The sequence below is a fragment of the Lygodium microphyllum genome, chromosome 11 (genome assembly GCF_053477565.2).
Source record: "Lygodium microphyllum isolate KBCC chromosome 11, Lygodium_microphyllum_v1.1.10, whole genome shotgun sequence".
In the NCBI taxonomy this organism is placed as follows: domain Eukaryota; kingdom Viridiplantae; phylum Streptophyta; class Polypodiopsida; order Schizaeales; family Lygodiaceae; genus Lygodium; species Lygodium microphyllum.
In genome coordinates, this window is record NC_141145.1 from 88,619,003 (window position 1) to 88,645,979 (window position 26,977).

Here is a 26,977-nt window from a genome sequence, read left to right on the forward strand (position 1 = left end):
TTTATATGTGTGACAAATGTGGCTGATTTCAGTCCATTGGTGGTGATTCAAATGCTGGCTCAGTTGGGAGGAAACAATATTACTGCAAAATTGCTCCTCAAAGACAGCTGTGTGACATATATAGCCTGAATGCTATCTGGTACTTATCATCACGACTACAGTAGTCGTCTTTATGTTTCGCCTCACAGCTTCTTCATGTTTCGCCTCACAGCTGACGCAGCTGATGCCTTTTGCACATTTCGCCTTTCGTTGACCACAAACGGATCCCTTTTCACCTCACGCCGGGTCGTTTTTCCTCACGCCTGGTCGTTTCGCCTCACGTCGGTCATTTCGCCTCACGCCTGGTTGTTTTGCAAAGTGTCACACTTACGTGACGTGGCACACCACAAGTGACTACTTCGAAAGAAACTTCGACGACTAACGAATGGTGGGCGACCCTCAGTCGACTGGTAACCTGGCGGGCGACGCGTGACCTGATGGATGACGGACGTCTTGGCGAGTAACAAACGACCTGGTGGATGACGGATCATGTCCGTTGATCCATAGGCTCTGATACCAATGATAGATGACTCAGAAGAAGACTATGAAGCCAGAAGAAACAGTTGGGATGGGTGAGCACGAGTGATTCCTTTCACCTCCCAGCCTTGCCTAGTATATTGCTGGCCAGACCATCGTGATCCGATTGCCAGCCGTCAAACCTTGGTGAGTCCTACTATTCTTGGACTCTCTTCAGTTCTAGGCTCCCCTTAACCCCGTTCGGGCGCCCAAGAGCCCGGACGGTTATCCTCGTGCGTGTTCCCCTTGATTTACCTTAATGTCACATTAAATGTCACTTTAATGTCACATTCAATGTTTGTGACCTTAATGTCACATTAATGTCACAGTGAGTCTGTCCACAACTACATAGATGCTGTCCCAATCTTTCTTGGTCACCGGTAGGCCGGTAATGAAGTCCATAGTGATGTGTGTCCACTAGCCTTCAGGCATAGGCAATGGTTGAAGTAAACTAGTTGGTTTTAAGGTGCTGTCCTTGTTTTGTTGACAAGGCATGCAGCCCAAGACAAAGTCTTTCACATCTCTCCAAAGGCCCTTCCAGTAAAAGCTTTTAGCAATTTTGTCATAGGTCTTATAAAGACTCCCAAGTGACCAGCTATAGGAGTTGAATGCATCTCCTGCATGATTTTCTGCTTGAATGGGGAAGCATGAGGGATGGCAATTCGGCCATTATACCATAAAAGCCCATTTTTCAGCTGATACGAAGAGTTTTTCACACATTGTCCTTGCTGTAATTTCTGAAATACATTGCTGAAATCAGGGTCTAATAGGTAAGCCTCCTGAAGCTCATGTATCCAATCACTGTGTAACTCCGTGATAGCAGAGACTTTACATGCCCACATTCTAGACAGGGAATCGGCCACTACATTGTCATTCCCACGAGTGTGGGTGATGTCAAAGTCATAGTTCTTTAAGGTGGCTACCCATCTCCTCTGCCTCGGAGTCAGATTTGATTGAGACAAGAAGTACTTGAGTACTCTATGGTCGCTTTTCACTAAACCGGCTGCCATACAAAAAATGATGCCATTTCTTGATGGCATGAAGGATAGCCAGCATTTCTTGATCATAGACATTCATAATCCTCTCATTTTCAGCCAGCTTTCGGCTCTCAAAAGCTATGACCCCATGTTCTTGCAACATAACTGCACCAATTCCTCTCCCACTGGCATCACACTGAATGGTGAATCCCTAGAAAAATCAGGGCATACCAAGATAAGGGCTGAAGTAAGCAAATCTTTCAGCTGATTAAAGCTTCTATCTATCAATGCATCCTAGAAAAATGCTTTTTTCTTCAACCTATCAGTGAGAGGGGCTGCAATAGTGACATAGTGCCGAATGAATTTGTGGTAAAATGAGGAGAGATCCAAGAATCCTCTCAAAGAGGTAGTATTTGCAGGTGTGGGCCAATCTCTGACACACTGCACTTTCTTTGGGTCAGCTCTAATGCCTGCCTCACTGACAATGTGTCCCAAGTACTCAACCTCAGTCTGCATGAACGAACACTTTGTCTCCTTAGCAAAGAGTCTATGCTGTCTAAGTATATCAAATATCTGCCTCATGTGCATAAGGTGAGCTTCCTTTGAGCGACTATAAATGAGAATGTCATCGAAAAATACCAATACAAATTTGAATAAGTAAGGCTGAAGTATTTTGTTCATGAGGCTCTGAAACGTGGCTGGTGCATTAGTCAAGCCAAAGGGCATGACCAAGAAGTGATAGAGCCCACGATCAGTCTTGAATGCAGTCTTTATCTCATCCCCTTCACGCATGCGTATTTGATGGTAGCCGGATCTCAAATCAATCTTTGTGAAATACTTAGCTCCCTTCAACTCATCTAACAGGTCGTCCACCCTAGGAATAGGGTATCTATTCTTGATAGTGATCTTATTCAGATCTCTGTAATCTATGCACATCCTGAAAGTGCCATCTTTCTTTTTGACTAGCAAGACAGGTGATGCAAAAGGGGATGAGCTAGGCTCAATGAATCCCATACCTACTAAATCCTTGACCTGCTTGGCCACTTCTTCTCTTTCACATTTGGACAACCTGTAAGGGGGTTTATTGACCGACTTGGAGTGGGGCTCCAAATCAATGGGATGATCAACTGCTCTCTTGGGAGGTAATGCTGTAGGTAACTGAAGCAAGTCACCATACTCCGCAAATAGAGCCTTAAGGGCTGAATTATCATGCATTTTTCGGGACTGATCTGCATTTTCCTTGTTTAATTGCAGCACAAAAATCTGAGAGCATTTCTTGAACTCTTTCTTGAGTTGTTTGGCTGTAATAAGCTGAAATTCATTGCTGTTTTTAATTCCTTGCAGGTGAACAAGCTGTCCAGCCCTGAAAAACTGCATATACAGCAATGAAAAATCCATGGAAATGGTGCCCAAAGTTTTCAGCCAATCGCAGCCCAACACAATGTCTATCGGCCCCATATTGAGTGCAATCAAATCCACTTTCTGCTTATAATTTTCAGCAAGCTTAATAGGTACAACTGGGCATACATGAGTACTAATTTCCTCACTCCCATTGGCCACTTGCACCCTCATTGGTTGCTGTAAATTAGAGACAAAACATTTCAGCCTGTCCATGACTGCTCTATTTATGAAACTGTGTGTGCTACCACTATCTACCAAGACAAATACATCTTTCCCGTGAATCTTGCCTTGAAGACGAAGAGTGTTGGGGCTCTTAGATCCTGTCCAAGTATCCAGGGAGATAGTACAAACAGTGGCAGCAGCATGTGAACCATTCTTATCACCCATATTTACATCTACATGACCGCCGAGGTCAAATGGAAAGGCGTCAGCCGGGTCAAAGAATTCTTCTTGCCCACATTCCTCTTTAACCTCATCATTTTCGGCAGTGATTGCAAAGGCATTTGCATCCTCATGATCCTCATCAGATTCAACAAAGACTAACATGCTATGTACCCTTGCTTTTGCATTCCTATAAGCACATTTAGATGCATGCTCGGCTGTATACTTTTCTCCGCATTTAAAGCAAAGTCCTTTTTCTTTCCTCTCTTTGTAGAGGTCCATCGGGATAGAGCGTTGACCACCAAAAGCTGAAGCATTTTTACCCCTGCTGTCCCCTTGTCTATTTTCAGCTCTTCCTTGATTTGCAGTCCTGAAATTATTGTTTTGCCTAGAGGCATTAAAGGTGGGATATGTGGAGATCTTCGGGGTGCTGAATGGCATATTTCCACCACCATAACCTGCCTCAAACTGCCTAGGCCTTACAGCACTTCTTTGCTACCCAAAATGTGACTGCATAGATCCTCTTTGCTGCCCAAACAGTGGCTGAGATGCCCCTCTTTGCTGTCCATGCTGAAATGAAGCATCTCGGCGGTACTTACGAGAGTACCTCTCAGCCAACTCAATAGCTTTGAACAAATCTGATGGGCTTTGGGTTGAAACATCAGCCGAGAGTTGGGGATCCGAACCATAAATGTACTTGTGAAGCTTTGCATCGTCATTAATGGACTCAACATACATTGTGAGATTGAGGAATTGGTTTGTGTAGTCACGCACCGTCATCCCACGTTGCTCTAAGCCATACCATTGCCTTGCAAGCTTCTCCTTCTCAACCGGAGATACAAAGATTTGAATCATAAGAGCTTTGAATGCATCCCAAGTGTCAACAAGTTGCTGATTTTCCCTCTTTATGTACCGCCACTACGTGTGGGCAAAGTCCTCTAAGTGTATCGTGGCAAAGTGTATCTTTTGATCATCATTTCTTGGCATTATGTCAAAGTAGTCTTCAAGCTTCGAGAGCCATTCTTCTAATTCAGCCGGGAAGGACGACTGGCCATTGAACTTTGAGAAAATGATTTTGTTTCTCAACTCCCTTTCATGGTTGGGGGGTTGTCCCATATACCCAAAGTGGGGCTGATCCATTGGGCTGTCAAGAAATGACCCATTGTTTGAGTGATTCCTTCCAAAAGACGGCTGAGCACGCATAGGTGGCAGGGGCGCGGGTGGTGGCTTAGAGTTACTCCTCATCCCATTGTTTATGGGCTCCTCATGCCTTTGTGAGGGCTCTCCTTGCTCAAAGCTGATGTTGGAAATGCCCGTTCTTCCCAAAATACCTTGGGTACTTGCATAGGCTGCATTCACGGATGGGATAGTCACTCTTTCAGCTTGTATGCTTGGTCTATCATCTTTTTCCTTGCCTTTCATTTGGGAATCCATCCACATTGAGAACTTGGCTACAAGTGCTTTCATGGTAGAGGTCATTTGGCGCATCTCCGTCACCATTTGAGCTTGACCTTCCATTACTTCCCTATGCCTCTCCGCATGTCTAGTCTCGTGTAAACTGAGGGTATGATTGAGTGCACTAAGACTTCCCATGGAGTGAGAGAGGTCTTCCTCTTCAACCTCAAAGTTGGTGTCATCTCTCGGGGTGCGTGCATCCCTTATCTATTGCTGAACATCTTCATTTGCTTTGTTTTTCCCCGTGTTACCTGCCATGTCTAGGTATAGTTCCGCGAGACCACCTGTTAGTTCTGGTTATAATTAGAGCTAGACAACTCTGATTGACCTACTTTTTGGTTCAAAACAGAGGCAGCGATGCCCTCTTCGAGATGAGCATAGGCACGCGTTCCCAGGTTTTATACAGAAAATTCTGTAATCAGAAATGTGGGACTGTTCTGTGCAGTCAGCACCTTGTCTACACCTAGGAAAGGCCTGTTTTGGGCTGTAGGTATTTGGTATGCTCCAAGTGGGTATTCAAAACTGAGCAGGGTTCTTGGCAAGGCCTGAGGGTACTCTCCAAGGTCAGCATCTCAATTCTTGGGAGTGGCAACACCTCTACAAATGCAAGCGGTTTCTCTACAGCACCCTGAAACAGTCACAAGAGGGTTGAAATTGGGTTTCCCTTCTAATGCACTGTGGGATTCACTGTTTGCTTGGCATCATACATCACTTTAGCATCCCTTAGCATGTTTGGCATCACTTCAGCATTATTGAGCATAAGAGTAAGCATTCCCATGACGATATCCAACAAGATAGGCTCTCATACATACATAACCACTGCTCTTACTGCATATACGACTGCATAGGTGTATCCCATGATATATATATCCATCTTCAATCCAAGTGAAGCAATACATTCCCATAAATCACTGCATACATAGCTGCATGTGTATCTAAAGATAAATTTGCTGATACATGTGCTGAAGTACAATCATACATCCCATGCACACGAGTGTGTCATGCCATAGTCATCAAAATTTCAATCATGTCAAGTCAATTTCTCAATTTCCCAAGAAATACCTGCACTTGCAAATGAGTTTTGGGCTCCGGATCATCGGGAGGTGGGCAAAGTTCCCCCCGGGCCGGGTTGTGCACCCCTTCAGGGTCTTTGATGGCAAGGGGGGGTCACCCCTCTTTTGTCTTGCCCTCTCGCCTGGCATCGGGCTTTTCCTCACCCGGAATATACATGGTAGACATTTATTAATTAAATACCCAGCATGAGATGCATTTTAGGAATGGAAATTTTGGGCTTTTCATGAAGTGCATGGAATTAGAATTGGGAATAGGGATAGAGAGCTTACCGGTAGTGACTCACTCACCCTTATACAATGGATTTATTAATCAATTCTTGGCTCAGCCAATTCATAAGAAGCCAAACGGGTTATGGGTAAGCAAAATTATGATCTCAATGAAGCTTCAGTATGAATGAAATCCATTCCAATGCCATAGGATCAAATGAGAATGATTGAGATTAATATTCAGCATGCATACAATGTTTGGGACTCCTATTACTTACTTGGACTCATGCATCCTCTCAAACAAGTGGATAGGATTCAACAAGAGGCTTAATGGGAGAGAATGAGAGCCAAGAATCGGTTACCTTGTGTTATTTGATGAAGATTGCAGCCACTAATGCCACTTCAGTCCTTCATGAGAGCTCCAATTTGATTCCGTATGCTCCATAGCTCCAAAATGGTTGTGCTCCATCAAGAAGAGATGGATTCAAGCTTGGGGGAGAAGGATTCTTTAATGGGGGAAGGGCATTGCTTGCATAGACCGATCAAGAGAAGGATTCCTTCCAAATGAGCACTCCATAATGCCTTCTTGCTTCCAAGGACCTTCAAATCTTGAGAATGAGCTCCAATGTGGCTGTAGCTTGGAGATAGGATGGCTCAGGACCTTCCCATGAAGAGCTCTTGATGAAATTGAAGCTCTACTTCCATAGCCATGGCTGCCCACAAATGCATGTCTTCAAATCTTGCTTCTAATCTTTTTCCCGTGCTTCTTGATGGCCAAATCTTGAGCTAGACTTGAAGAGTGAACCCTTGGGACCAAGAAGAGACCAAAATCTTCAAGATTCTTGAGCTTGATACCAAGCTTTCATGGCTGCCATGGATTGCATATGATTAGGGTTTCTGAGATGGAAGAGAAGTCCAAGAAGATGAGAAAGGAGGCTTCAATCTTGCCCAAATGACCTGCAAGAAGCTGGGAATGAGAGCCAAGAAGGAGAGGAAGCTTGTTGTGCTGTCATTCTGGCCTGGAATCAGCCCGCATTTTGCGCTGTGAAATGTGGGGAGCTGCTTGGAGGGGAGAGGAGGTCTCACACAACACTTTCACCACTTGCCCTGTAGCTCAAAGGCTTAAGGAGCCCCCGGAAAGGAAGGCAAACTCTATGGAAGAGAAAGAGCAAAGTTTGGGGTTGATTACCTCCATGGGAGCTTTGCAAGAAGCTTGAGAAAGGGGGAGAGAGAAGAGTCTCCCTGAAAAGTAACCCCAACTAGACTTTCTTCTAACTCCTGTGATCACGGTTACTAAGAGTTTACATTCAAAATGGGCCAAAAATGACCAACAGAGCTGCTAAAGTCGGTCTTCCTTCCTCCAAACTTGATCCAAGCCGCCATTAATACTCCTGCCTACAGTCCTTGTGGTCCAGAAATCTTAGGGAACTCCCCTACTGCTCCATGTACTTGTGTACTTGTGACTCAAAATTCCATGTGACTAGAAAGTTGTAACTGGGTAAAATGAATGACTAACTGGGACCAAGAACCTAGGCTCGAAAGTTGTAATTGGGTAAAATGAAGGACTAACTGGGACCAAGAATCTAGGCTCTGATGCCAATTGTCAAGGAGAGGGACTGGGAGAGAGAAAGAAGAGAGAGAAGACTGCAGAGAAGAAGAGCAAACGAGAGAGAAAGACATGTATGAGGAGAGAGAAAGACTAGAAATGGAGAGAAAGACAGGAAGAGAGAGAGAGAAGACATGGAAGCTTGGAGAGCAAGGTGAAGGAGAAAAAAGACTTGTATTAATTATCTGATAATGAAAAATTAAGTTTCTCTCACCTTATATACCAGCCAGTATGGCTAGTATTTCCCTGTTATTAAGTCCCCCTCTCTTACAAATGCTTGGAAAATGGCCATTAATATAAAAAAGTTGGCTGGTTGAAAATAATAAAATAATTAGGTTGGCCAGTATAAAACTGTCTAGTTGGCCACATAGGCCCCAATGAAATCAGATGATAGCTTCATAAATACCTAGCCCACTAACACAGACTCCAACTTACTCATAAACTCACTAATATGCTAACATCCTCTCTCAGATCATAGGTGATTTGGTACAAGACAATATACAATGATAATGACTTATCATAGTATATACAACAATGACCATCATAATGGACCATGGATACCTAAGTAGTGGGTCATGAAGCCACCACCAAGGTGCCTTAGAGAGAACCTGATGTTGATGTTGATCGTATCAGCCCTTGGAAACAAAAAGGAACGATAGTAGTTCTCTATGTCTGTAACAATTTATCTGTAGTAGTATGTTTGAGTATTTTGTAAACAAATCCTTTGAGCATATGTGACCATGGATTTCTTGGCTTCGGCGAGAGTGCCAAAGCGCTTCCTCATGTGAGTCTAGACTAGGAGCCAATCTCACTCTCTATAAAGAAATAATCCATCTTGAACTTGGATATCAATCCTAGCTCTAGGATTTTAAATGTGCGAGACTTCTATTCATGCATAAGGGAAGTCCCTCTCTGGGTCTTTGCACATGTGTACTTTTATATATGAGGCTCAATTGCCCTTCCTCACCACTCTTTCACACTCACTCTTTGGTGCTAGAGTCATGAGGGATGACGTGCATCACACGTACTAGAAAGCAGCAGAGGGAGGAGCAATGCCCTTTCCCTTCATTGTAGAAGATGAACCCTTCCGTGCCTTGGCCTTTGCCTTGGTCGGAGGATTTGAATCTGAGTTGGAGTCAGAGAAGAATGATGACTTGTTGGAAGAATTCATATATTTGGTAGGTTTCCTTTTTTCTCATGATTATAACATTGGGTCTTCATATTCTTTTTCCTATCACTCCTCTGTAAAGTTGCAAAAGCCTTTGCGTGGCCACTATATCGAGATGAAAGCCTCCCTTGTAACCTCAAAGATGCCTCATACTCAAGCAATATGAAGGGTATATGTGTAAAGCTCATCGGTGTCGATGATGTTTAGGTCCATAGAGCATTGGCTATTCCGTCAAACCCTGAAGCAGAGTACAATCTTGTAGGAGGTAACCATCGTAAGGGCTTCGTTAGAAATAACTTGAGAAGAGCAGAATAAGCATGAGCATCATCTGTATTCCAAGCATAGAAACAGAAAACGGTTGGAATGGCCTTGTGGCACGCCGAAATGTTGTCTCTGGCACAAAACCGTCACAAATTGCATCCCCAAACTGTGAAATGTTCCTTGCCTTGTTTCGGATAGGGAACGTAGCAGGGAACGCGTTGCATTCCTTGTCCAAAACAGGACAGGGAACGCGACGTGGCATGATACTTATCCTCCTGCCCTTGCGACTCGTTTCGCATGTATGCTCGTTTTGCTCCTGATCTACTTCTACGTGCTTGTAATTGCTCTCGGTCCGGTGTGTTGTCCCCACTGCACTTGGTTTGCTTCCGCCTACCCATAGTTGCCATCTCCATTACGATTCACCTCATCTCTCTTCTTCTTCAACCTCCCTCTTCCTTCTTCCTTTACTTTTCTCTTCTCTCCCTTCTAAGTTCTCCATTCTTCTCCTCTTATTCCTTCATCCTTATCTCCTTTTTTCTTCTCTCTGCTAAATTCTAAGTTTTCAACTTCTTCCTCACTCTTGAGTCTTCTCCCTTCTCTTGAGTCTCTTCGTAGCAACTAGTTCTTTAGGCTTTTCTCCAGTAATTTTTGTTTCAGTTTTTAGCCTGAAATGGCTTCATTTTTTTGCTCCGCTCTTCGTGCCGGTGGTTGAAGAAGAAGGTCCAATGATTGGTCATGGTGGAAAGAAGTAAATGTTGGCCGCCCATTGAGTGGTGGAGGATCTCGACCATGGGCTTGCAAGCTTTGCCCATACAAGTGAACTAGTGGAGCAAACAAGGTAGTTTGTTGAACTGAGCAATTCTATTTTGAATTTTTATTGATTTTAAATTTTTAAAGTTACTTAAATATTAGAATATGAATATCAATTGCAACTTGTTCCATTTTATGCATAATTAGGTCCGAGCTAATCTCCTACATGAGCCAAATTTAGAGGTACAATTTTGTCCTAATGTGACCTTGGAGAAGCAAAGAGAGCTTCGTGATCGTTTAACAGGTCAATAAGCTTATTTTATATCTAGACCACGACGTGTTGCAGTTAACCCTACAACTTTTGTGACACCATTCCCATCAGATGCGTTTAAAGCAAGATTAGTATCAGGAAGTGCTACCTCCACACTTATTGCAGGCATTGCATTGGCCATGGCATCAACACCACCACATATTGCATGTAGACAGAGCACACTTGATACTAGTTGAGATCCCAAGAAGAAGAAAGAGGTGGATACATTGGTGGCATGTTTTTTCTATCATGACCACATTCAATTTCGTGCAGCCAGATCAGAGTATTTTAAATTGATATGCAAGAAGATTGGTGAGTATGGCCCTTTGTATGTACCTCCATCGTCAGAGACCTTACACACCACTTTGCTCAACAAGGAAAAGCGCCTTGTTGAGCAAGCATCAGTGATGACTAGAAAGAGTATGTGGGCTAAAAATGGAGTTTCGTTGATTGTTGATGGTTGGAGTAATACATGCAAGTGATCCATTCATGGCATGGTTGCTTATTTTTGTGGAAAAATGTATTTCATATCTTCACATGATACATCGGGAACATGAAAGTCGGCAGATGTACTTACAAATAGGGCAACAAGTGCTATTATCGAGGGATATTATCCGATTTTATAGTTTTATATTGTATGGCTCATTGCTTGAATAACCTACCAAAGGATATTGGTAACTTGTCATGGATTGCACTTGTCATACAGCAAGGAGCTTAAATGGTTAGCTTTGTTTTGAATCACCAGTTTTTTCGTCATCAGTTCTTTTTGCGGTCGAAGAAGAGACTTTTAAAATACTCTCTAAGCTCAATACACAATTTTAAATAAAATAAAATAAACCAGCCATTCACATTGCACTCGCTTCATGCACCAAATATGCATATTTTTAATTTGTAATAAAATGAACCTGTTGTTGTCGTGTCGCTATGCACAGTGTGAAAAACTCTAGAGTGCATCATCATTTGGCTTTCTTATTGATCTAGAGAGTTAATGTCATATTAGTTATTAGTGTTAGTGTCCATAGTGTGGATAGTTCCAAAGTACAAGATTTTTGGACAAGTTTAGTCTATTTTTGATATTTTGGATATTATTTTTTATAAATATCCCACCTCATTAGCATTGGCAGATACTCCTGTAAGTATCTTATGCTTGGAGAAAGCAAATAACTTAGCTTTTTGGGATGATGTAAAGCAAATAGATGCTCTGATATCACCTATTGTGCATTTATTGAGGGTTATAGATGTTATGCAGCCTTTCACTGGCAAGGCATATGAGGCTATAGATAGGTTGAATGAAAAGCTATAGGAGTTGGCACCAAATGATGAGGTATATGAGGAGATATGCCATTTAGTTGTGACGAGGTGGAACTCCTATAGCTCATTCATGCATACAATTGCATTTGTTGTGGATCCTGAGTTCTAGGGCAAGGTCAAAGAGAATGACATTGAGGTTATGGATGTATGGAGATTTATATTGTCTTGTTTAGTGCCTGATCATGATAGTAGAGGAAAGATCAGAGATCAGTTTTGATGTTATAGGACCTTTCAGGGTTCTTTTGGTTGTGGAGATGCATAGGAGGATCACTGTAAGATTGGGGCAACTTTGTGGTGGAAGGACTATGGTTTGGATGGTCCTGAGTTACAGCAACTAGCCATCCGTATTTTGAGTCAGTCAATTAGCTCCTCTTGTTTGGAGCAATTGTGGAGTACATATGCTCACATTGCTTCAAAGAAGAGGAGCTGTCTTGGTATAGAGAGGGCATACGATATGGTAGTTGTTAGTGCTAATTTGAGGATGTTATGTAATAGTATGACAACAAAGCCCGATCCATTCACAGAGTAGGAGATACAGCAAGGAGAGGAGACACAAGTTAATGTTGAGGGAGATGCAATAGTTCATGGTACACATGATGATGAGGTTGGTACTTCCGGAGTAGCTAGAGCAGCCTCAGATCATGATGATGATCTTTGATTTAGTTTGGTTTTGCCATGCCGACATTATATTTGTACTTGCAGTCTTGCAAATTGCCCTTTAGGCTATTTTGACATGTCACATTTCTCTTCAGTCTAAAGCTTAGACTTTATATTTATAATCTTTTTTGGGACAGTGAGCATGTTCTTTCGAAGATTAGACTTCATATTTGTAGTCTTTTAAGTTTTTTGGCAATGGGGCTATGGGCATGTTCTTTCACCCTAGACTTTAAAGTTCATTGTTCATTGTTTTATGGCATATGTATTATGCGTTTTATAATTGAATAACTTAACTCTCGAGCCTTGTAAGTTGTAATTCAATTTGTAATGACTAGTTTTAGAATGATGCATGATATCTTTAAATTTAAACTTAACATGATTTGTCCTTGTAGATTATATATCTTGGTTTTAGCACTCCACATGGATTATGAGTGAAATATTATATTTTTTTCATAAATTTTAATTTTTAAATGCCATTCCCGTTCCCACATTCCTGTTCCCTAGGTTTGGCGTCCCTGTCACTCTCCTTTGTGCACGAGTCTCATGCGCCGGTGCTGATAGCTCCTCATAGAGCATGGAGTAGATATCTCGCTCCTCCTGTGGTATTTGCGGAATGTCACGCACCTTCTCTATAGATTTAATATGTTCAATGTTCATACATATGACAATTTACAATCCAACATCCAAGCAAATTAGTAATGCTAAGTATCAAGGACTCAAGGTTAAAAAGTTAATTATACATAATACTAATCATTATCAATTTACCTGTGAAGGCTCAGGGGACAGAGCGGTCCTCTCAAGAAGCTGGAGATTGCAATGGCAAAACACTAAACGCTCTAGCTGGGCAGTTGTGAGCTTGTTTATCTTTTTGGTGTGGAAGAGAGTCCATGTATTGCAGTTTCTCTCAGTAGGCCCTAAACTACAATCTTGCGAGAGGATCCGAATGGCAATGCGTTTCTATTCAAATTTGAAAGATTGAGGTGAAGTAATCGACAATTGCTAATATACATGCCGCAAAATCAACATTTGAGTGGGTAATAGATTACATAAGTTGTTACCTAGATTGTATAATGCATTAGATAATCAAGATTCAAAATATAAAAGTCACCTGTCACATATCAAAGTAGGAGCACAATTGCCGTATTTTTCCCACCAAGAGACAGACTCAAGTTGTGTTTCTTGAAGCCTAGCTGTGGGTGGGCCAAAATGAAGAGAATAATTGCGGAATGCCAGTAAATCATCATCTATTCTTCTCATCATATCTATATCATCCCTTGTGAGGCGCCTCATGTACTCCATGAAGCCCTCCTCTAACTCCTCGCTGGAGTACTGCTCCTCGCTACACCAAAGGGGATGCAAGATATGTGCGACAGCATGGATTGGTTTATGAAACCAATCCCATCGTGCATTCCATATTGTACGAATCTCATCAACCCTATAGATAAAATAAGTTAAAAACTTAGAAGCTAGAATAATGATCAATCATCAAGGAGTCGTTAATACCAAATAATTAAATGTGTGATAGTTAAACAAAAACTTACTTGTCTTGAGGCAAAAAGTTGTTGTGAAGCAAGGCCTCGCTAATTTTATCCATATACTCATATAGAAGCTCCAAAGTACTCTCCTCCATATCAGTGATGCGTAATATAGTGTAAATAGAAGTGAAACTTTTCACCAATGCCTCTGTCTCAACCCACCAACTCTCATTTAAAATATTGCGCCTAAAAGCAAGATCCTTTGGAGACTCTCTCTCACTCCATGTAAGCCATTTCTGGTACGCAATGGTTAGTATCAAATTTGGATTGGACCCGTATTAACCTCTTCAATACAATAAACATATAAGCAAATCTAATGGTGGAGGGCTTCAATAGCTCAAGTGTGCTATTGGCTCGAAACATGCTTGTGACGGATGACCTTTTCTTCACAAATCTTACCATGCTTGTTGCTGTCTTGAAAATGTCATCTATCCAAGATATTTGCCCAATATCTTCAATAAGCAAGTCAAGGCAATGGGATGCACATGGAGTCCATACTGTGCTAGGAAACTCCTCTTAAGCATACATCCCATATACACACAATTGCTTCCATTATCTGTGATCACTTGTACCACATTTTGGACTCCTACGTCCATGATGACCTGTTGCATATGCTCCCAAATGAAAGCTCTTGTGATGGTAAGACCTGAGGTGGAGGTATCGATGGCTTTAATGAACATGGTGCCTTTACATGAAGACACCAAAACATTGTAAACATTCTTTTGGTGCATATCTGACCATCCATCGCATAATATTGCGCATCCTTATTTCACCCATGTCTCCTCCAAGGGCTTCAATTGAGCCTCTATGGATGTTTTCTCCTTTTGAAGCTCCTGTGTGCGTAATGAATGTGGATGGGTCTTCCCACTCACACCCTATGCGGCTTATTACCCTAATTGTCTTTTTCCATTGATGTGTAGTGGCCATATTGAAAGAGATAGCACACCGAATAAATAAACATGTGAGTTCCCTAGTTGCCTTCACAATTGCTTGTCTCTGAAGTCTTGCATAGATACTTGCACCATGCAAGGAGTCCCTTTGCCCACCACCACTAGAAGATGGTAACAGGGTCCTAGCACTTGGACCCGATACGGATATGGATGCACTTCTTTTTGATGGGCCACTAGCACCTCCAATTTGGCTAGTGCCACTAGGCCCACTAGTCTCTCTTTGCCCACTTGTGGTTCATTAGTCTGATGTGGTGTTGATTCATTCTCTTCTAGCTCAATATCCATACGCTTTCGGTGCCAAAGATGGAGACTTACTGTTACTTCTGCCGGCACATTTACGCAAGGCCCGATGTCTTTGTTGGGAACGCATGCCAAGTGGTCTTTCACGCATGGTACACTCCCTGATTTCTCCAATCCACAATAGTTGCACCGCTACTTCTTTGATCCGCTGGAGCCCTCATATCCCTTGATTGTACTGACGTGCCTCCAATATGGGTCCGGCGTCATAATATGATTAGCCTTTAGGACCTAGGTAATGGATTAAAGGAGAAGAAGAAGAAGAAAAAGAAGAAGAAAGAAAAAGGAGAAGGAAAAGGAGAAGAAGAAGAGCTCAGAGAAAGAGAAAGAGGAAGAGGAAGAGGAAGAGAAAGAGGAAGAGGAAGAGGAGGCGGGGCGGAAGATCTGAGAAAGAAGCGAGAGCTACTAGAGTATGTCGCTACGCACGTGAGTCGGGAAGAAGAACGACTAGAATCGCGATCCAGCGTTTGATAACCGGATCCAAAATGGGCTAAGGATCGCGAAACATCGATCTCCTGCTTCTGTCCCGGTCCGAGACGGCCGGTCCGTCGTTTCGGGATTCTAAGGACAAAGCATAGACTGATAGAACACAATTGGGGTTAGGGTAACTCAAAGACAATGAACATAAAGAATGAATAAAGTGATATGACCATCAAATATACAATGCTCATGCAACACACTATGGAGTGAATGAATATTGTACCTCGAACTCTTGTATCTCAAGGATTAGGGCAGGGGTAATATGTGTGTTGTACTCCAAACGGATCCAGAATCGCAGCAAGGCAGCCTCCGAATGTCGAACATTAGCAAACATAGCCAAGGAAGGCTAGATCTGATGTAGACGATAGTATAGGAGAGAGAAAGACTAAAAACACACGTGAAGAGAGACTAAAAACGTAGATGAGGAGAGAAAACAATGAACGCAGCTGGGAGGAGAGAGAAAACAGCAAATGCAGGCTGCAGGAGAGAGAAAACAGTAGCGACAGGTTGAGGAGATGATTGCGACAGTTGGAGGAGAGAGAAAATCTGGAGGGTGGCAGAGCTAGGGTCTGCAAACGCAGCAGTATGCTGACGTGGTAGATTGTACGACAGCTGATGACAAACAACAACAATTGCTTGACTGGAAATAGTAGCAAACTAATGATGGAGGGCTGGAAACATGCATTAGATGAGTGAAGACTGCAACGAACAACTTGGATTGCGACGTCCTCCGTGAACGGAGTGTGGACAGCTTAGTATTCCAAAACGCCGTTTCGGCGGTGCTGAAACGAACTGGCCATTTTGGACCGGGACAGAAACGGAAGACCGCCGTTTCACGATCATGCGGCGTGTTTCAGAGCTGGTTATCCAGTGCTGGATCGCGATTCCAGTCGTTTTCCTCCTTTTTTTTTTCTTCTTCTTTTTTAATCCGTTACCTAGGTCGTAAAAGCTAATCATATCATGGCGCCGGACCCATATTGGAGGCACGTCACTCGAATCAAGGGATACGAGGGCTCCGACGGATAAAAAAAATGGCGATGTAACTATTGTGGATTGGAGAAATCGGGGAGTATAATGCACGTGAAAGACCACTTGACATGCGTTTCCAACAAAGACATCATGCCTTGCGCAAATGTGTCGGTTGAAGTAACAGTAAGTCTCCATCTTTGGCGCTGAAAGCGTATGGGTATTCAGCTAGAAGATGAATCAACACCACATTAGACTAATGAAGCACAAGTGGGGTAAAGAGAGGCTAGTGGATCTAGTGGTACTAGCCAAATTGGAGGTGCTAGTGGCCCATAAAAAAGAAGTGCATCCATATCCATATTGGGTCCAAGTGCAAAAAGGATCCCGTTCCTATTCTCTAGTGGTGGTGGGCAAAAGGGCTCCTTACATGGTGCAAGTGTCCATGCAGGACTTCAGAGGCAAGCAATTGTGGAGGCAATTAGGGAACTCATATGCTTATTTATTCGGTATGCTATTCCTTTCAATGTGGCTACTACACATCAATGGAAGAAGACAACACAAGTCTCTCTTTGCCTCACTATACAAGTGGGGCAAAGAGAGGCTAGTGGGTCAATGGCGCTAGCCAAATTGGAGGTGCCAGTGGCTTATAAAAAAGAAGTGCATCCATATCCGTATCGGGTCCAAGTGCAAAAAAGACCCCGTTGCCATCTTCTAGTGGTAGTGGGCAAAAGGGCTCCTTGCATGGTGCAAGTGTCCAGGTAGGACTTCAGAGGCAAGCAATTGTGGAGGCAATTAGAGAACTCACACGCCCATTCGTAAATGCATTACGCACACGGGAGCTTCGAAAGGAGAAAACTTCCATAGAGACTCAATTGGAGCCCTTGGAGGAGACATGGGTGAAATATGAATGCACAATATTATGTGGTGGATGGTTAGATATGCGCCGAAAGAATGTTTACATGTTTTGGTGTCTTCATGTAAAGGTACCATGTTTATTAAGGCTATCGATGCCTCTGTCTCAGGTCTTACTATCACAAGAGCTTTCATTTGGGAGCACATGCGATAGGTCATCATAGATGTAGGAGTCCAAAATGTGGTGTAGGTGGTGACAGATAATGGAAGCAATTGTGTGTATATGGGATGTATACTTGAGGAGGAGTTTCCTAGTATAGTATGTACTCCATGTGCATCCCATTGCCTTGACTTGCTTATTGAAGATGTTGAACAAATATCTTGGATAGATGACATTTTTAAGACGGCAACAAGCATGGTAAGATTTGTGAAGAAAAGGCTATCCGTCACAAGTATGTTTTGAGCCAATAGCACACTTGAGCTATTGAAGCTCTCCACCACGAGATTTACTTATATGTTTATTGTATTGGAGAGGTTGATACAAGTCCGGTCCAAATTTGATACGGACCATTGCATGCCAAGAATGACTCACATGGAGTGAGAGAGAGTCTCCAAAGGCTCTTGCTTTTAGGTGCAATATTTTAAATGAGAGTTGGTGGGTTGAGACAGAGGCATTGGTGAAAAGTCTCACTTCTATTTACACTGAATTGTACATCACTGATATGGAGGGGAGTACTTAGGGGCTTTTATTTGAGTATATGGATAAAATGGGCGAGACCTTGCTTCGCAACAGCTTTTTGCCTCAAGACAAGTAAGTTTTTGTTTAACTATTACACATTTAATTATTTGGTATTAACGACTCCTTGATGATTGATCATTATTCTAACTTCTAAGTTTTTAACTTATTTTATCTATAGGGTTGATGAGATTCGTATAGCGTGGAATGCACGATGGGATTGGTTCCATAAACCAATCCATGCTGTTGCACATATCTTGCATCCCCTTTGATGTAGTGAGGAGCAGTACACTAGTGAGGAGTTAGAGGAGGGCTTCATGGAGTACATGAGACGCCTCATAGGGGATGATATAGATATGATGAGAAGAGTAGAGGATGATTTGTTGGCATTCTGCAATCATTCTCTTCATTTTGGCCGATCCACAGCTAGGCTTTGAGAGACACAGCTTCAGTCTGTCTCTTGGTGTGAGAAATACGGCAATTGTGCTCCTACTTTGGTATGTGATTGGTGACTTTTATATTTTGAATCTTGATTATCTAATGCATTATGCAATCTAGGTAACAAGTTATGTAATCTATCATCCACTCAAATGTTGATTTTGCGGCATGCATATTAGCAATTGCCAATTACTTAACCTCAATCTTTCAAATTTGAAAAGAAACGCATTGCCATTCGAGTCCTCTCGCAAGATTATAGTTTAGGGCCTGCTGAGAGGAACTAGAACACATGGGCTCTCTTCCACACCAAAAAGAGAAACAAGCTCACAACTGCCCAGTTGGAGCATTTAGTGTTTTGCCATTGCAATCTCCAGCTTCTTGAGAGGACCTCTTTGTCTCCTGAACCTTCATAGGTAAATTAGTAATGATTAGTATTATGCATAATTAACTTTTTAACCTTGAGTCCTTGACACTTGACATTGCTAATTTGCTTGGAAGTTGGATTGTAAATTGTGATGTATGAACATTGAACGTAATGAATCTCCTCTCATATGATATATCTTTGTTTCGTACTCTTACAGATGAATGTTGATAAGATTGATATTTACTCCATGCTCTATGAGGAGCTATCGGCACCGATGCATGAGACTCGTGGACAGAGGAGGGTTAGAGTGAGGGCCACACGTGGTTGTGCATCACAGGCAGAGTCAGAGCCAGAGTCTGAGGATGAGGTTGAGGCTGCTTCATCGAATTTTTGATTAGGGTTCTTGGAGTTGGACGAGGAGATGGTGCACAGACCCTTAGAGTCCGGATGAGTCATGAGTCATGACTCGTGATATAGAGGAGTCAGTTTAGCAGTGCAGAGTCCAGACTAGAGTTGCCAGTTGTTCATTGATGTTGATACTTATACCCTCACTAGACTTTGAAGTTTTGACAGATTATTCACATGACATAGTTACTATCATTGTATCTTGATCCCACTTATTATGCATCTTGATTCTTGTTCCATTGTTCTTGATGTCAGTCTTTACTACTCTTTAGATCATAGATTATTCATGAGTCATAAATTCTAATTCATTTTATTGCCTTAAGTTTTGAAAATTGAGTTTAATTGTGTTAAGCTGTCTTAATTTTCAACCATTGAGTCCTCAGTTTTAACTCCTCAATTTTCACTCATGAGTCGTGACTCGTGACTCATGACTCCTGAAATGTGTAGTGAATGAGGACTTCAATGATATGACATAAAGACTCAAAGTTTTGTATGAAATTTGGGTACATGTTGTTGTAGACATTGATATATTTACGTACTGACATAATACTGTATTTTTTTTAGTGTGCAATCCGAAACGTTGTTTTTCCATTTCCAAAATTTGGCCGAAACTCTAAAACTCCGGTTTTTCCCATTTTTGAAACTCCCCCGTACTATGGTGGGTAGTAAGTTGAAAATACTTGAAACTTTAAAAAATGAGATTAGGGCTGAACGGAGAGCAACATACCTATTTATAGAAAGGTTGGGTTTTCCCAAGTGGATTTGTGCTTATGGGATATAGACACTCTCTAAAAAGACATTTCTTTTTAAATAAATAAGGTTTCTTACTTAATTAAACATGTTTTGGGGCTGTTTAAGTGAAGCTAATGCATTTTTTAGCTCAACACCCCCTCTCAAGCCCAACAACGGTGCCATGAGAAGTAGGCCAGCCAAGCCCGTTTTTCTTTATTCTTTATCCCAAGGCGTCCTACCTCAAAGCAACTAGAGCATCGGACAAAGGGTGTGTGTTGGCTGCCTAGTGGTCTACTAAGACTATAGAGACGATGCTTATCCTACCAAGGGAGTCCAAGTGATCATGCCAGAGAGGCTAGGGCATCAGACAAATGGTGCATATTGGTGTCAGTGGCCTACCACGTCCTGCAAAGGCGGATAGAATCAACTATGGATTGGTTTTTTTTTAAAAAAAAGGGCTTTGTAGTTTGTGATAGATTTAACACTAAGTGAGGGTTAAAGCAATTTTCGTCCTATTGAGTATATGTGCCCCAAATGGGAGAGTGATAAGGGATGGTTAGACCCAAGACCTTTATAAAACAAGCATACCATCCCTACCATTACTGGGTGTCGGTGAAGAAGGAAAATGACGAAGGTGTGGGTGACATAAATATAGCAAAGATGTGAAGCAAGCAAGACAAGCAAAGCAAGCAAGCAAGCAAGCAAGCAAGCTAGGAAGAACTGCCTTGGAGATTGCCATGTGCAATGCCACAAATATGGTGGATCCAAAGTCGACCACTCCAAAAGATCGAAAAGGGATAAATGCGCACAGATGCATGTTCATACGAACAGAATGCCAATGCATAGGGTAATGCAAAGGGAGATGTAAGAGGTTATGCTCACGCAAAATGCAGTGCAACGGTGCCACTTGGATAATGCCCTTGCAGGGGAACTGTTCACTTGTCCAAGTGCCCTTTTACAATCATGTTATCCTTACAGTGTGGATGAAGTTACAAATATCCATAAGTACAATACAAAAGAATGATATCCTGACAGTGTGGATGAAGTTACAAATATCCATAAGTACAATACAGTGTGGATGAATGAATGTCTAAAAACTGTAAGGATTATCACTGTCACTATCAAGAGAAGTAGCCGCCTCCTCTCAAACTAGAAGAGAAAGCAAGAGGGAAGCACCCTGCCCCCGACAATCTAAAGTAGGGGAGGGTGTATCCAAGCCAACTCGGGTAGAATGTATTGAAGAACTGGCCATTTGACCGCTTTGGTCAAAATGTATGCAAAGTTGTCTGATGAAGGCACAAACTCTAGGCGGATGCACTTTGGTTGTCGCAGTAGACAATGGTGGGAGAGTCACAAGGGAAGTGAAGTGCTGCCAGTAAGCTCCTCAGGTAGATGGTCTCGATGGTGCTATCGAAGAGAGCTCTATTCATGGCCTTGGCTGTGGAAGCTGCCATTGTCTCTAGCTTATGGTTGGACCAAGAAATGGGAGCTGTGCCCAAGGTTAAGAGGTAGCCGCCATGGGAATGTTGGGCGTTTAGGTTCTCTTACCCAATTAGAATCAGTGTATCCTTGTAAACATAAACTAGAACCATAAGTGAAGCCATAAGGATAAGTACATTGTAAATAACGCAATACACAAAGACATGTAATCTAATGTGACATCCTAGGTGCTATGAAATATTGATTGAGAAAGCTAAGTCTAGCCTAGTATGAATTAACCAAAGAAGTTTTCCTTATAATAGACCTATAGGCATGCACATCGAAGGGCTGACCTAGGGTATCCTTTGATAAGTGGATAGTAGAACCAAGAGGTGTGGCCACTGGCCATGTTTGATCCGTAGTGAATTGTTCCACTAGTTGAAGTGCGTACTTCTGCTGTGACACAAAAATACAACCCCGAGATTGAACTACCTCCATCCCCAAGAAGTAAGACAACAAATGGAGGTTTGTCATTTCAAATGTAGCACTAAGCTTTGCCTTGATTTCTGCTATGGTAGCAAAATCTGAGCTTGTGATGAGTAAGTCATCAACGTACATCAAGATGTAGCTGACCCCCTCTGCAATAGATTGAACATATAGGTTTGGGTCATAAGGGATAGAATGGTATTTGTGAGTTTATAAGAACTCATCCATCCTATGGAACCAAGACCGTGGTGTTTGCTTCAGCCCATAAAGAGCTTTTTGCAAGCGGAATACCTTATCCCTCGAGTTCTAATGTATTGGCCAACCGTGGTGAGTGGCTAGCACGAGTAATAACCGAAAATATATCAATTATGCAGTAGGTGCGAATGTCTCCGCATAATCAATACCATGCTTCTATCGAAACCCCTGCATGATAAGGTGAGCCTTGTACTTGTCTAAAGTTTCATTGGCCTTTAGTTTGGTTCTAAAAATCTACTTCGTCTTGATGACTTTCTTATGGCTCAGACGATCCACCAATGTCCAAGTCTCATTTCAGTCAATACTCTCGAGCTCCTTCGCCATGGCCTCTTGCCATTGAGGGTGCTGAAGAGCCTCCTGCTATGTATTTGCCTCAAAATGCATTACGTAATCAGCTGTAAACAACGACGCAAATGATGTTTGAGGTGCAAGTTGAGCAGATCTTCTAGGTTCCTCTGGAGTGGAATCCGATGGTGAGATCCCCGAATCTCGCATGGTTTGCTGGTACCAGCGAGGTAATGGGTCTTGTGGAGGGGGTCTGGGAGCTGAAGAATCCACAGGTAGGCTAGGAGCAGGTAGTAAACTAGGCTCTATAGGCACGATCGCCAATGATGTGGAAGGAGGAATCAGATTGGAATCCTGTGCAAAGGATTGTACATCAAAGACGATGTCCCTCCTAGCAATCACCTTGTTCGTTTGAGGATTGAACAAACGGTAGGCTTTTGCTTCGGGGAAATATGTGACAAAGATAAGAAGATCAACTCGGGGAATGAGCTTTCCTATTTTATCATCAAGCATATGTGTATATGACACCCGAACCGTGTTTGTTTGAGGATTGAACAAATGGTAGGTTGTCGCTTCGGGGAAATATGTGACAAAGATAAGATCAACTCGGGGAATGAGCTTTCCTATTTTATCATCAAGCATATGTGTGTATGACACCCGAAGACTTTGAAGTGGGATATGACAGGCCGAGAGCTCACCACCGCTATCACTCCTCTGCAACCAACATGACAACCCGTCTGGTTATGAACCAGCAGCACCCAAGCAGAGAAATATATGAAAGTATCGTTGTAGGCGACATGCTGCACGCTGCAGACGACCAGACCAGGCGACACGGACGACAAGGCTGCAGACGTAATGGGCAGGCTCGCGACGACCAGACAGTGGCTCACGTGGCTGGCGGCGACCTGTTGGACAGGTCACGCTGGTCACGACCTGCCCTGTTAGTTACCATTCTTTTTTTTCTTAACTTCTGCAGTCATTTTACCGGGCATTCACACGCCAAGGGACAAAGTCAAATTTTGCCCAAGAAAATTGGGGCTTTTTCCAGATCCGGGGATTTTAATGTAGAAGTGGACAATCTGACTCAGAAATTGCGAAATCAATGCACAATTGCCCATGAAATTATTTTCTTCAATTTCAGTGAAATTTCTGCACACCGGACCTGAAAAATTTGGGGCTTTTGCAGAATTTCATCAATTTGTGCAAGAATTGCCTGCTATATGCATTTGGGTACTTGAATTGATGCAATTTGAACAGATTATCTTCTTAAAATTTGGGGCGTTTGACCCTTTGTGCTCGGGAATGTCTTTGGAGCAGAATTTGCAGTGAAATCTTGGGGATTTCACATGTAACTGGTGGCTTGGACTCTAATTGTGTCAAAAATTGCTTGAAGAGTGCAGCAAATGACAGTTTTTTAATTCTGAAAATTCATTTGCAGATCTGAAAATTTCTGCAATCTTGGGATTTTCATTGCTGGTTGACCCTCTTGTGCATTATGGTCATTTGTGTCATATTTGGACTTGCCTTTGGTGACTAGTTAGTCAAATTGGGGCTGCAAATTATGGCTGGAAACAGTGACAACAGTAATCTTTTGCATATTAAGAAGCTTGAAGGTGCCCATAATTTTACCATCGGGCAAAAACAATGCTACAATGTCTTGGTGCAGAAAAAGCATGTAAAGCCCATCAAAACAAAGGGAATCAAACCAGCAGACATGGAACAAGACGAGTGGGATGACTTGGACAAACTTGCTTGCTCTACCATTGCTCTTCAACATTGAGAAGCTGAATTCAGCATATGCAATGTGGCAAAGGCTTGAAGAATTGTATGCTCAGAAAAGTGCAGCCAGGAAGGTTTTATTGGCTAAAACAATTGATGGACTTTCGCATGAAAGAGGTTACAGCCATGTTTGTTTACTTGAATGAGTTTAACTCAATTTTCGGCTAGTTGATTGCTTTGGATTTTTGTATTGATGGAGAGTTCAAAGCTACCTTCTTGCTATGCACCCTACCTGAAAGTTGGGATACTTTCAGGACAGCTTTGAGTAATTTGAATGCTCAGCTGGTATACTCTAATGTGGAGAGTTCTTTGTTGATGGAAGAACTCAATAGGTAGAACAACTCAGCAAACAAGTCTTCAAATGCATTACACACTAGAGGTAGATTTCAGCATAAGAGCAGTCCTGAAAACCGAGCACGCAATTAGTCTCGTGGAAAGAATGTGGAGTGCCATCATTGTGGCAAAAAGGGGCACTATAAAAGGGATTGTTTTTAGCTGAAGAAAAAGAAGGGTAAAAACAAAAACAATGAAGTCAATAAGGCTGAAAACAAGGACAGTCAACGTGCCAAAAAGAGCAATGTGAAAATAGAAGAGGTTAATGTAGTCACTCATGATAATGACAGTGATGGTGATGTACTTTTAGCTTCTTCTTTGGATGCACATGCATTGATTGCAGATTCCGAGGATGACATTCACACTTGGATACTTGATTCAAGTGCGTTATTTCATGTCACACCACATCATGACTGGTTCTCTGACTACAATGGTGCAGTACGTGGTGTTGTCCACTTACGGAATAACTATGCATGTAAAATTGCAAGTATTGGCAGTGTGAAATTGGAATTTCAGCATGGCTCCATGTTTTTTTGCATAATGTGAGACATGTATCTCAACTCAAAAATATCTTGATTAGCACCACAGGGCAACTAGATGATGAAGGCCATCACACCACCTTTGGGGATAGCAAATGGAAAATATTTAAGGGCTCCCACATTGTTGCTAAGGGGTCCAAAAGTAATACTCTGTATCCTTTACATGTATCTAGTGTGCGTGACCATGTTGTCGCCATAACTGAGCAGCCAAGTGTTTCTTTGTGGCATAGCCGGTTGAGACACATCAGTCAATTTGGAATGAAAGTGCTCTCACGTTTGGGTTATTTACTGTGTTTGAGGTATGCTGATTTCGAACAATGTGATTATTGCATCTATGGGAAACATGCTCAAACGTCACACAAAAAATCTCTTTCGCTAAAGTCTTCACCCTTAGAGTTAGTACATTCAGATGTATGTCAAATGCCAGGGTTATCTTTAGGGGGGAATAAGTATCTTATTACCTTTGTTGATGATGCCCCATGCAAAGTTTGGGTTTATCCAATCCGTCACAAAGACGAGGCCTTGGATAAAGGTAAAAAATTTCTTGCACTTGCTGAAAATCAGACAAGCAAGACATTAAAATGACTTTGCTTTGACAATGGGGGGGGATATGTGTCCAAAGCCTTTCAAGACTTTTGTGATAGCAAAGGGATTAAGAGAGAGCTTACTGCTGCTCATGATCCGCCCCAAAATGGAGTTCCCCAAGAAGTGTGGTCGGGCAAGCCACCTTCGTATGCACACTTGAAAGTGTTTGGTTGCGAGGCATTTGCGTACATACGTAAGGAAGAACACAACAAACTTGAGCCAAAGTCCTGTAAATGTATTTTCCTAGTATATGGTGATGAAGGTGAAATGGGGTATAGATTATGGGATCTCGAGAAAAGAAAAGTAGTATGCAGCAATGATGTCATCTTCCAGGAATATTGCATGCACAAACAGCCCGAAAGAACAGAGCAAGTTAGAAGGGTTGTATTCTGGGAGGATGTATCAATAGGACATCAAAGAATGCCCGTTACAGCAGCAAATACCTGCTGAAAATATCCCTGAAAATGTAGGGAATGATGCTGTAAATGATGAGCAAGATCTTGCCCACGATGTCCCACAAATTCAGCAAGAACATGTGCACCTAGAACAACCTGAACCAGTTATACAACAAGTTGTACTTGCAGAACAACAAGCTGTTAATGCAGACTTACAGGCTGAACAGCCAGCAAATATTGACCATTGGGTCCGTAGGTCGACCAGAGTGCAAAAACAGCCAAGTAGATTATTATGTGGCTGATTATGTCATGTTAACAGATTGTGGTGAACTGTTATGCTTCAAGGAAGTAATGGATAGATAAGATAGTAAGAAATGGCAAAAAGCAATGCTATTAGAGATGGAATCTCTCATGAAGAATGACTCTTGGGATTTGGTACTTTTGCCAAAAGGACAAAAAGTGCTACCTTGCAAATGGGTTTACAAAATGAAAGTCACTTCTGGTTCTTTGCTCAAGTACAAGGCACTCTTGGTTGCTAAAGGGTACAAGTAAGAACATGGAATTGATTTTGATGAAATCTTTTCTCCTTTAGTTAAAATGACTACTTTGTGAACCATCTTGGGCTTGGTTGCATCTGAGGACATGAAACTCATACAGATGGATGTAAAAACCGCCTTCTTACATGGTGATTTGCATGAGGAAATCTATATGCAGCAGCCTGATGGTTTTGTTGCAAAGGGAAAAGAGCACATGGTATGTAAACTCAATAGAAGTTTCTATGGGCTGAAGTAGGTACCACACGAATGGTATTACAAATTTGATACATTCATGCAATCTCTGGGATTTCATTGTTCTCAAGTTGATTACTGCTTATATATCAAAAAGGCAGCAGATGAAAGCCTTATTCTCTTGGTATTGTATGTGGATGACATGCTAATTGTAGGCAAGGATATTTATGCCTTGGACTCCTTGAAGCAGAGTCTACACAATAGCTTTGATATGAAAGATCTTGGTGAGGCAAATCACATTCTTGG

At 42.2% G+C, this 26,977-nt stretch overlaps 2 protein-coding genes across 3 annotated transcripts in view; one reads left to right on the forward strand and one right to left on the reverse strand.

The window, feature by feature from the left end:
- The window catches only part of LOC148029055 (pentatricopeptide repeat-containing protein At2g48000-like), a 54,452-nt gene that overhangs the window by 12,423 nt on the left and 15,052 nt on the right, over positions 1-26,977 (forward strand). The window lies entirely within an intron of this gene.
- On the reverse strand, positions 12,572-14,327 carry LOC148029056 (uncharacterized). Its single transcript, XM_087688749.1, has 4 exons — positions 13,654-14,327; positions 13,233-13,547; positions 12,874-13,070; positions 12,572-12,756 (listed from the first exon to the last, which is right to left on the reverse strand). The coding sequence occupies exons 1-4, from the start codon at positions 13,740-13,742 to the stop codon at positions 12,572-12,574; spliced, it is 786 nt and encodes a 261-aa protein (XP_087544875.1). The 5' UTR covers positions 13,743-14,327.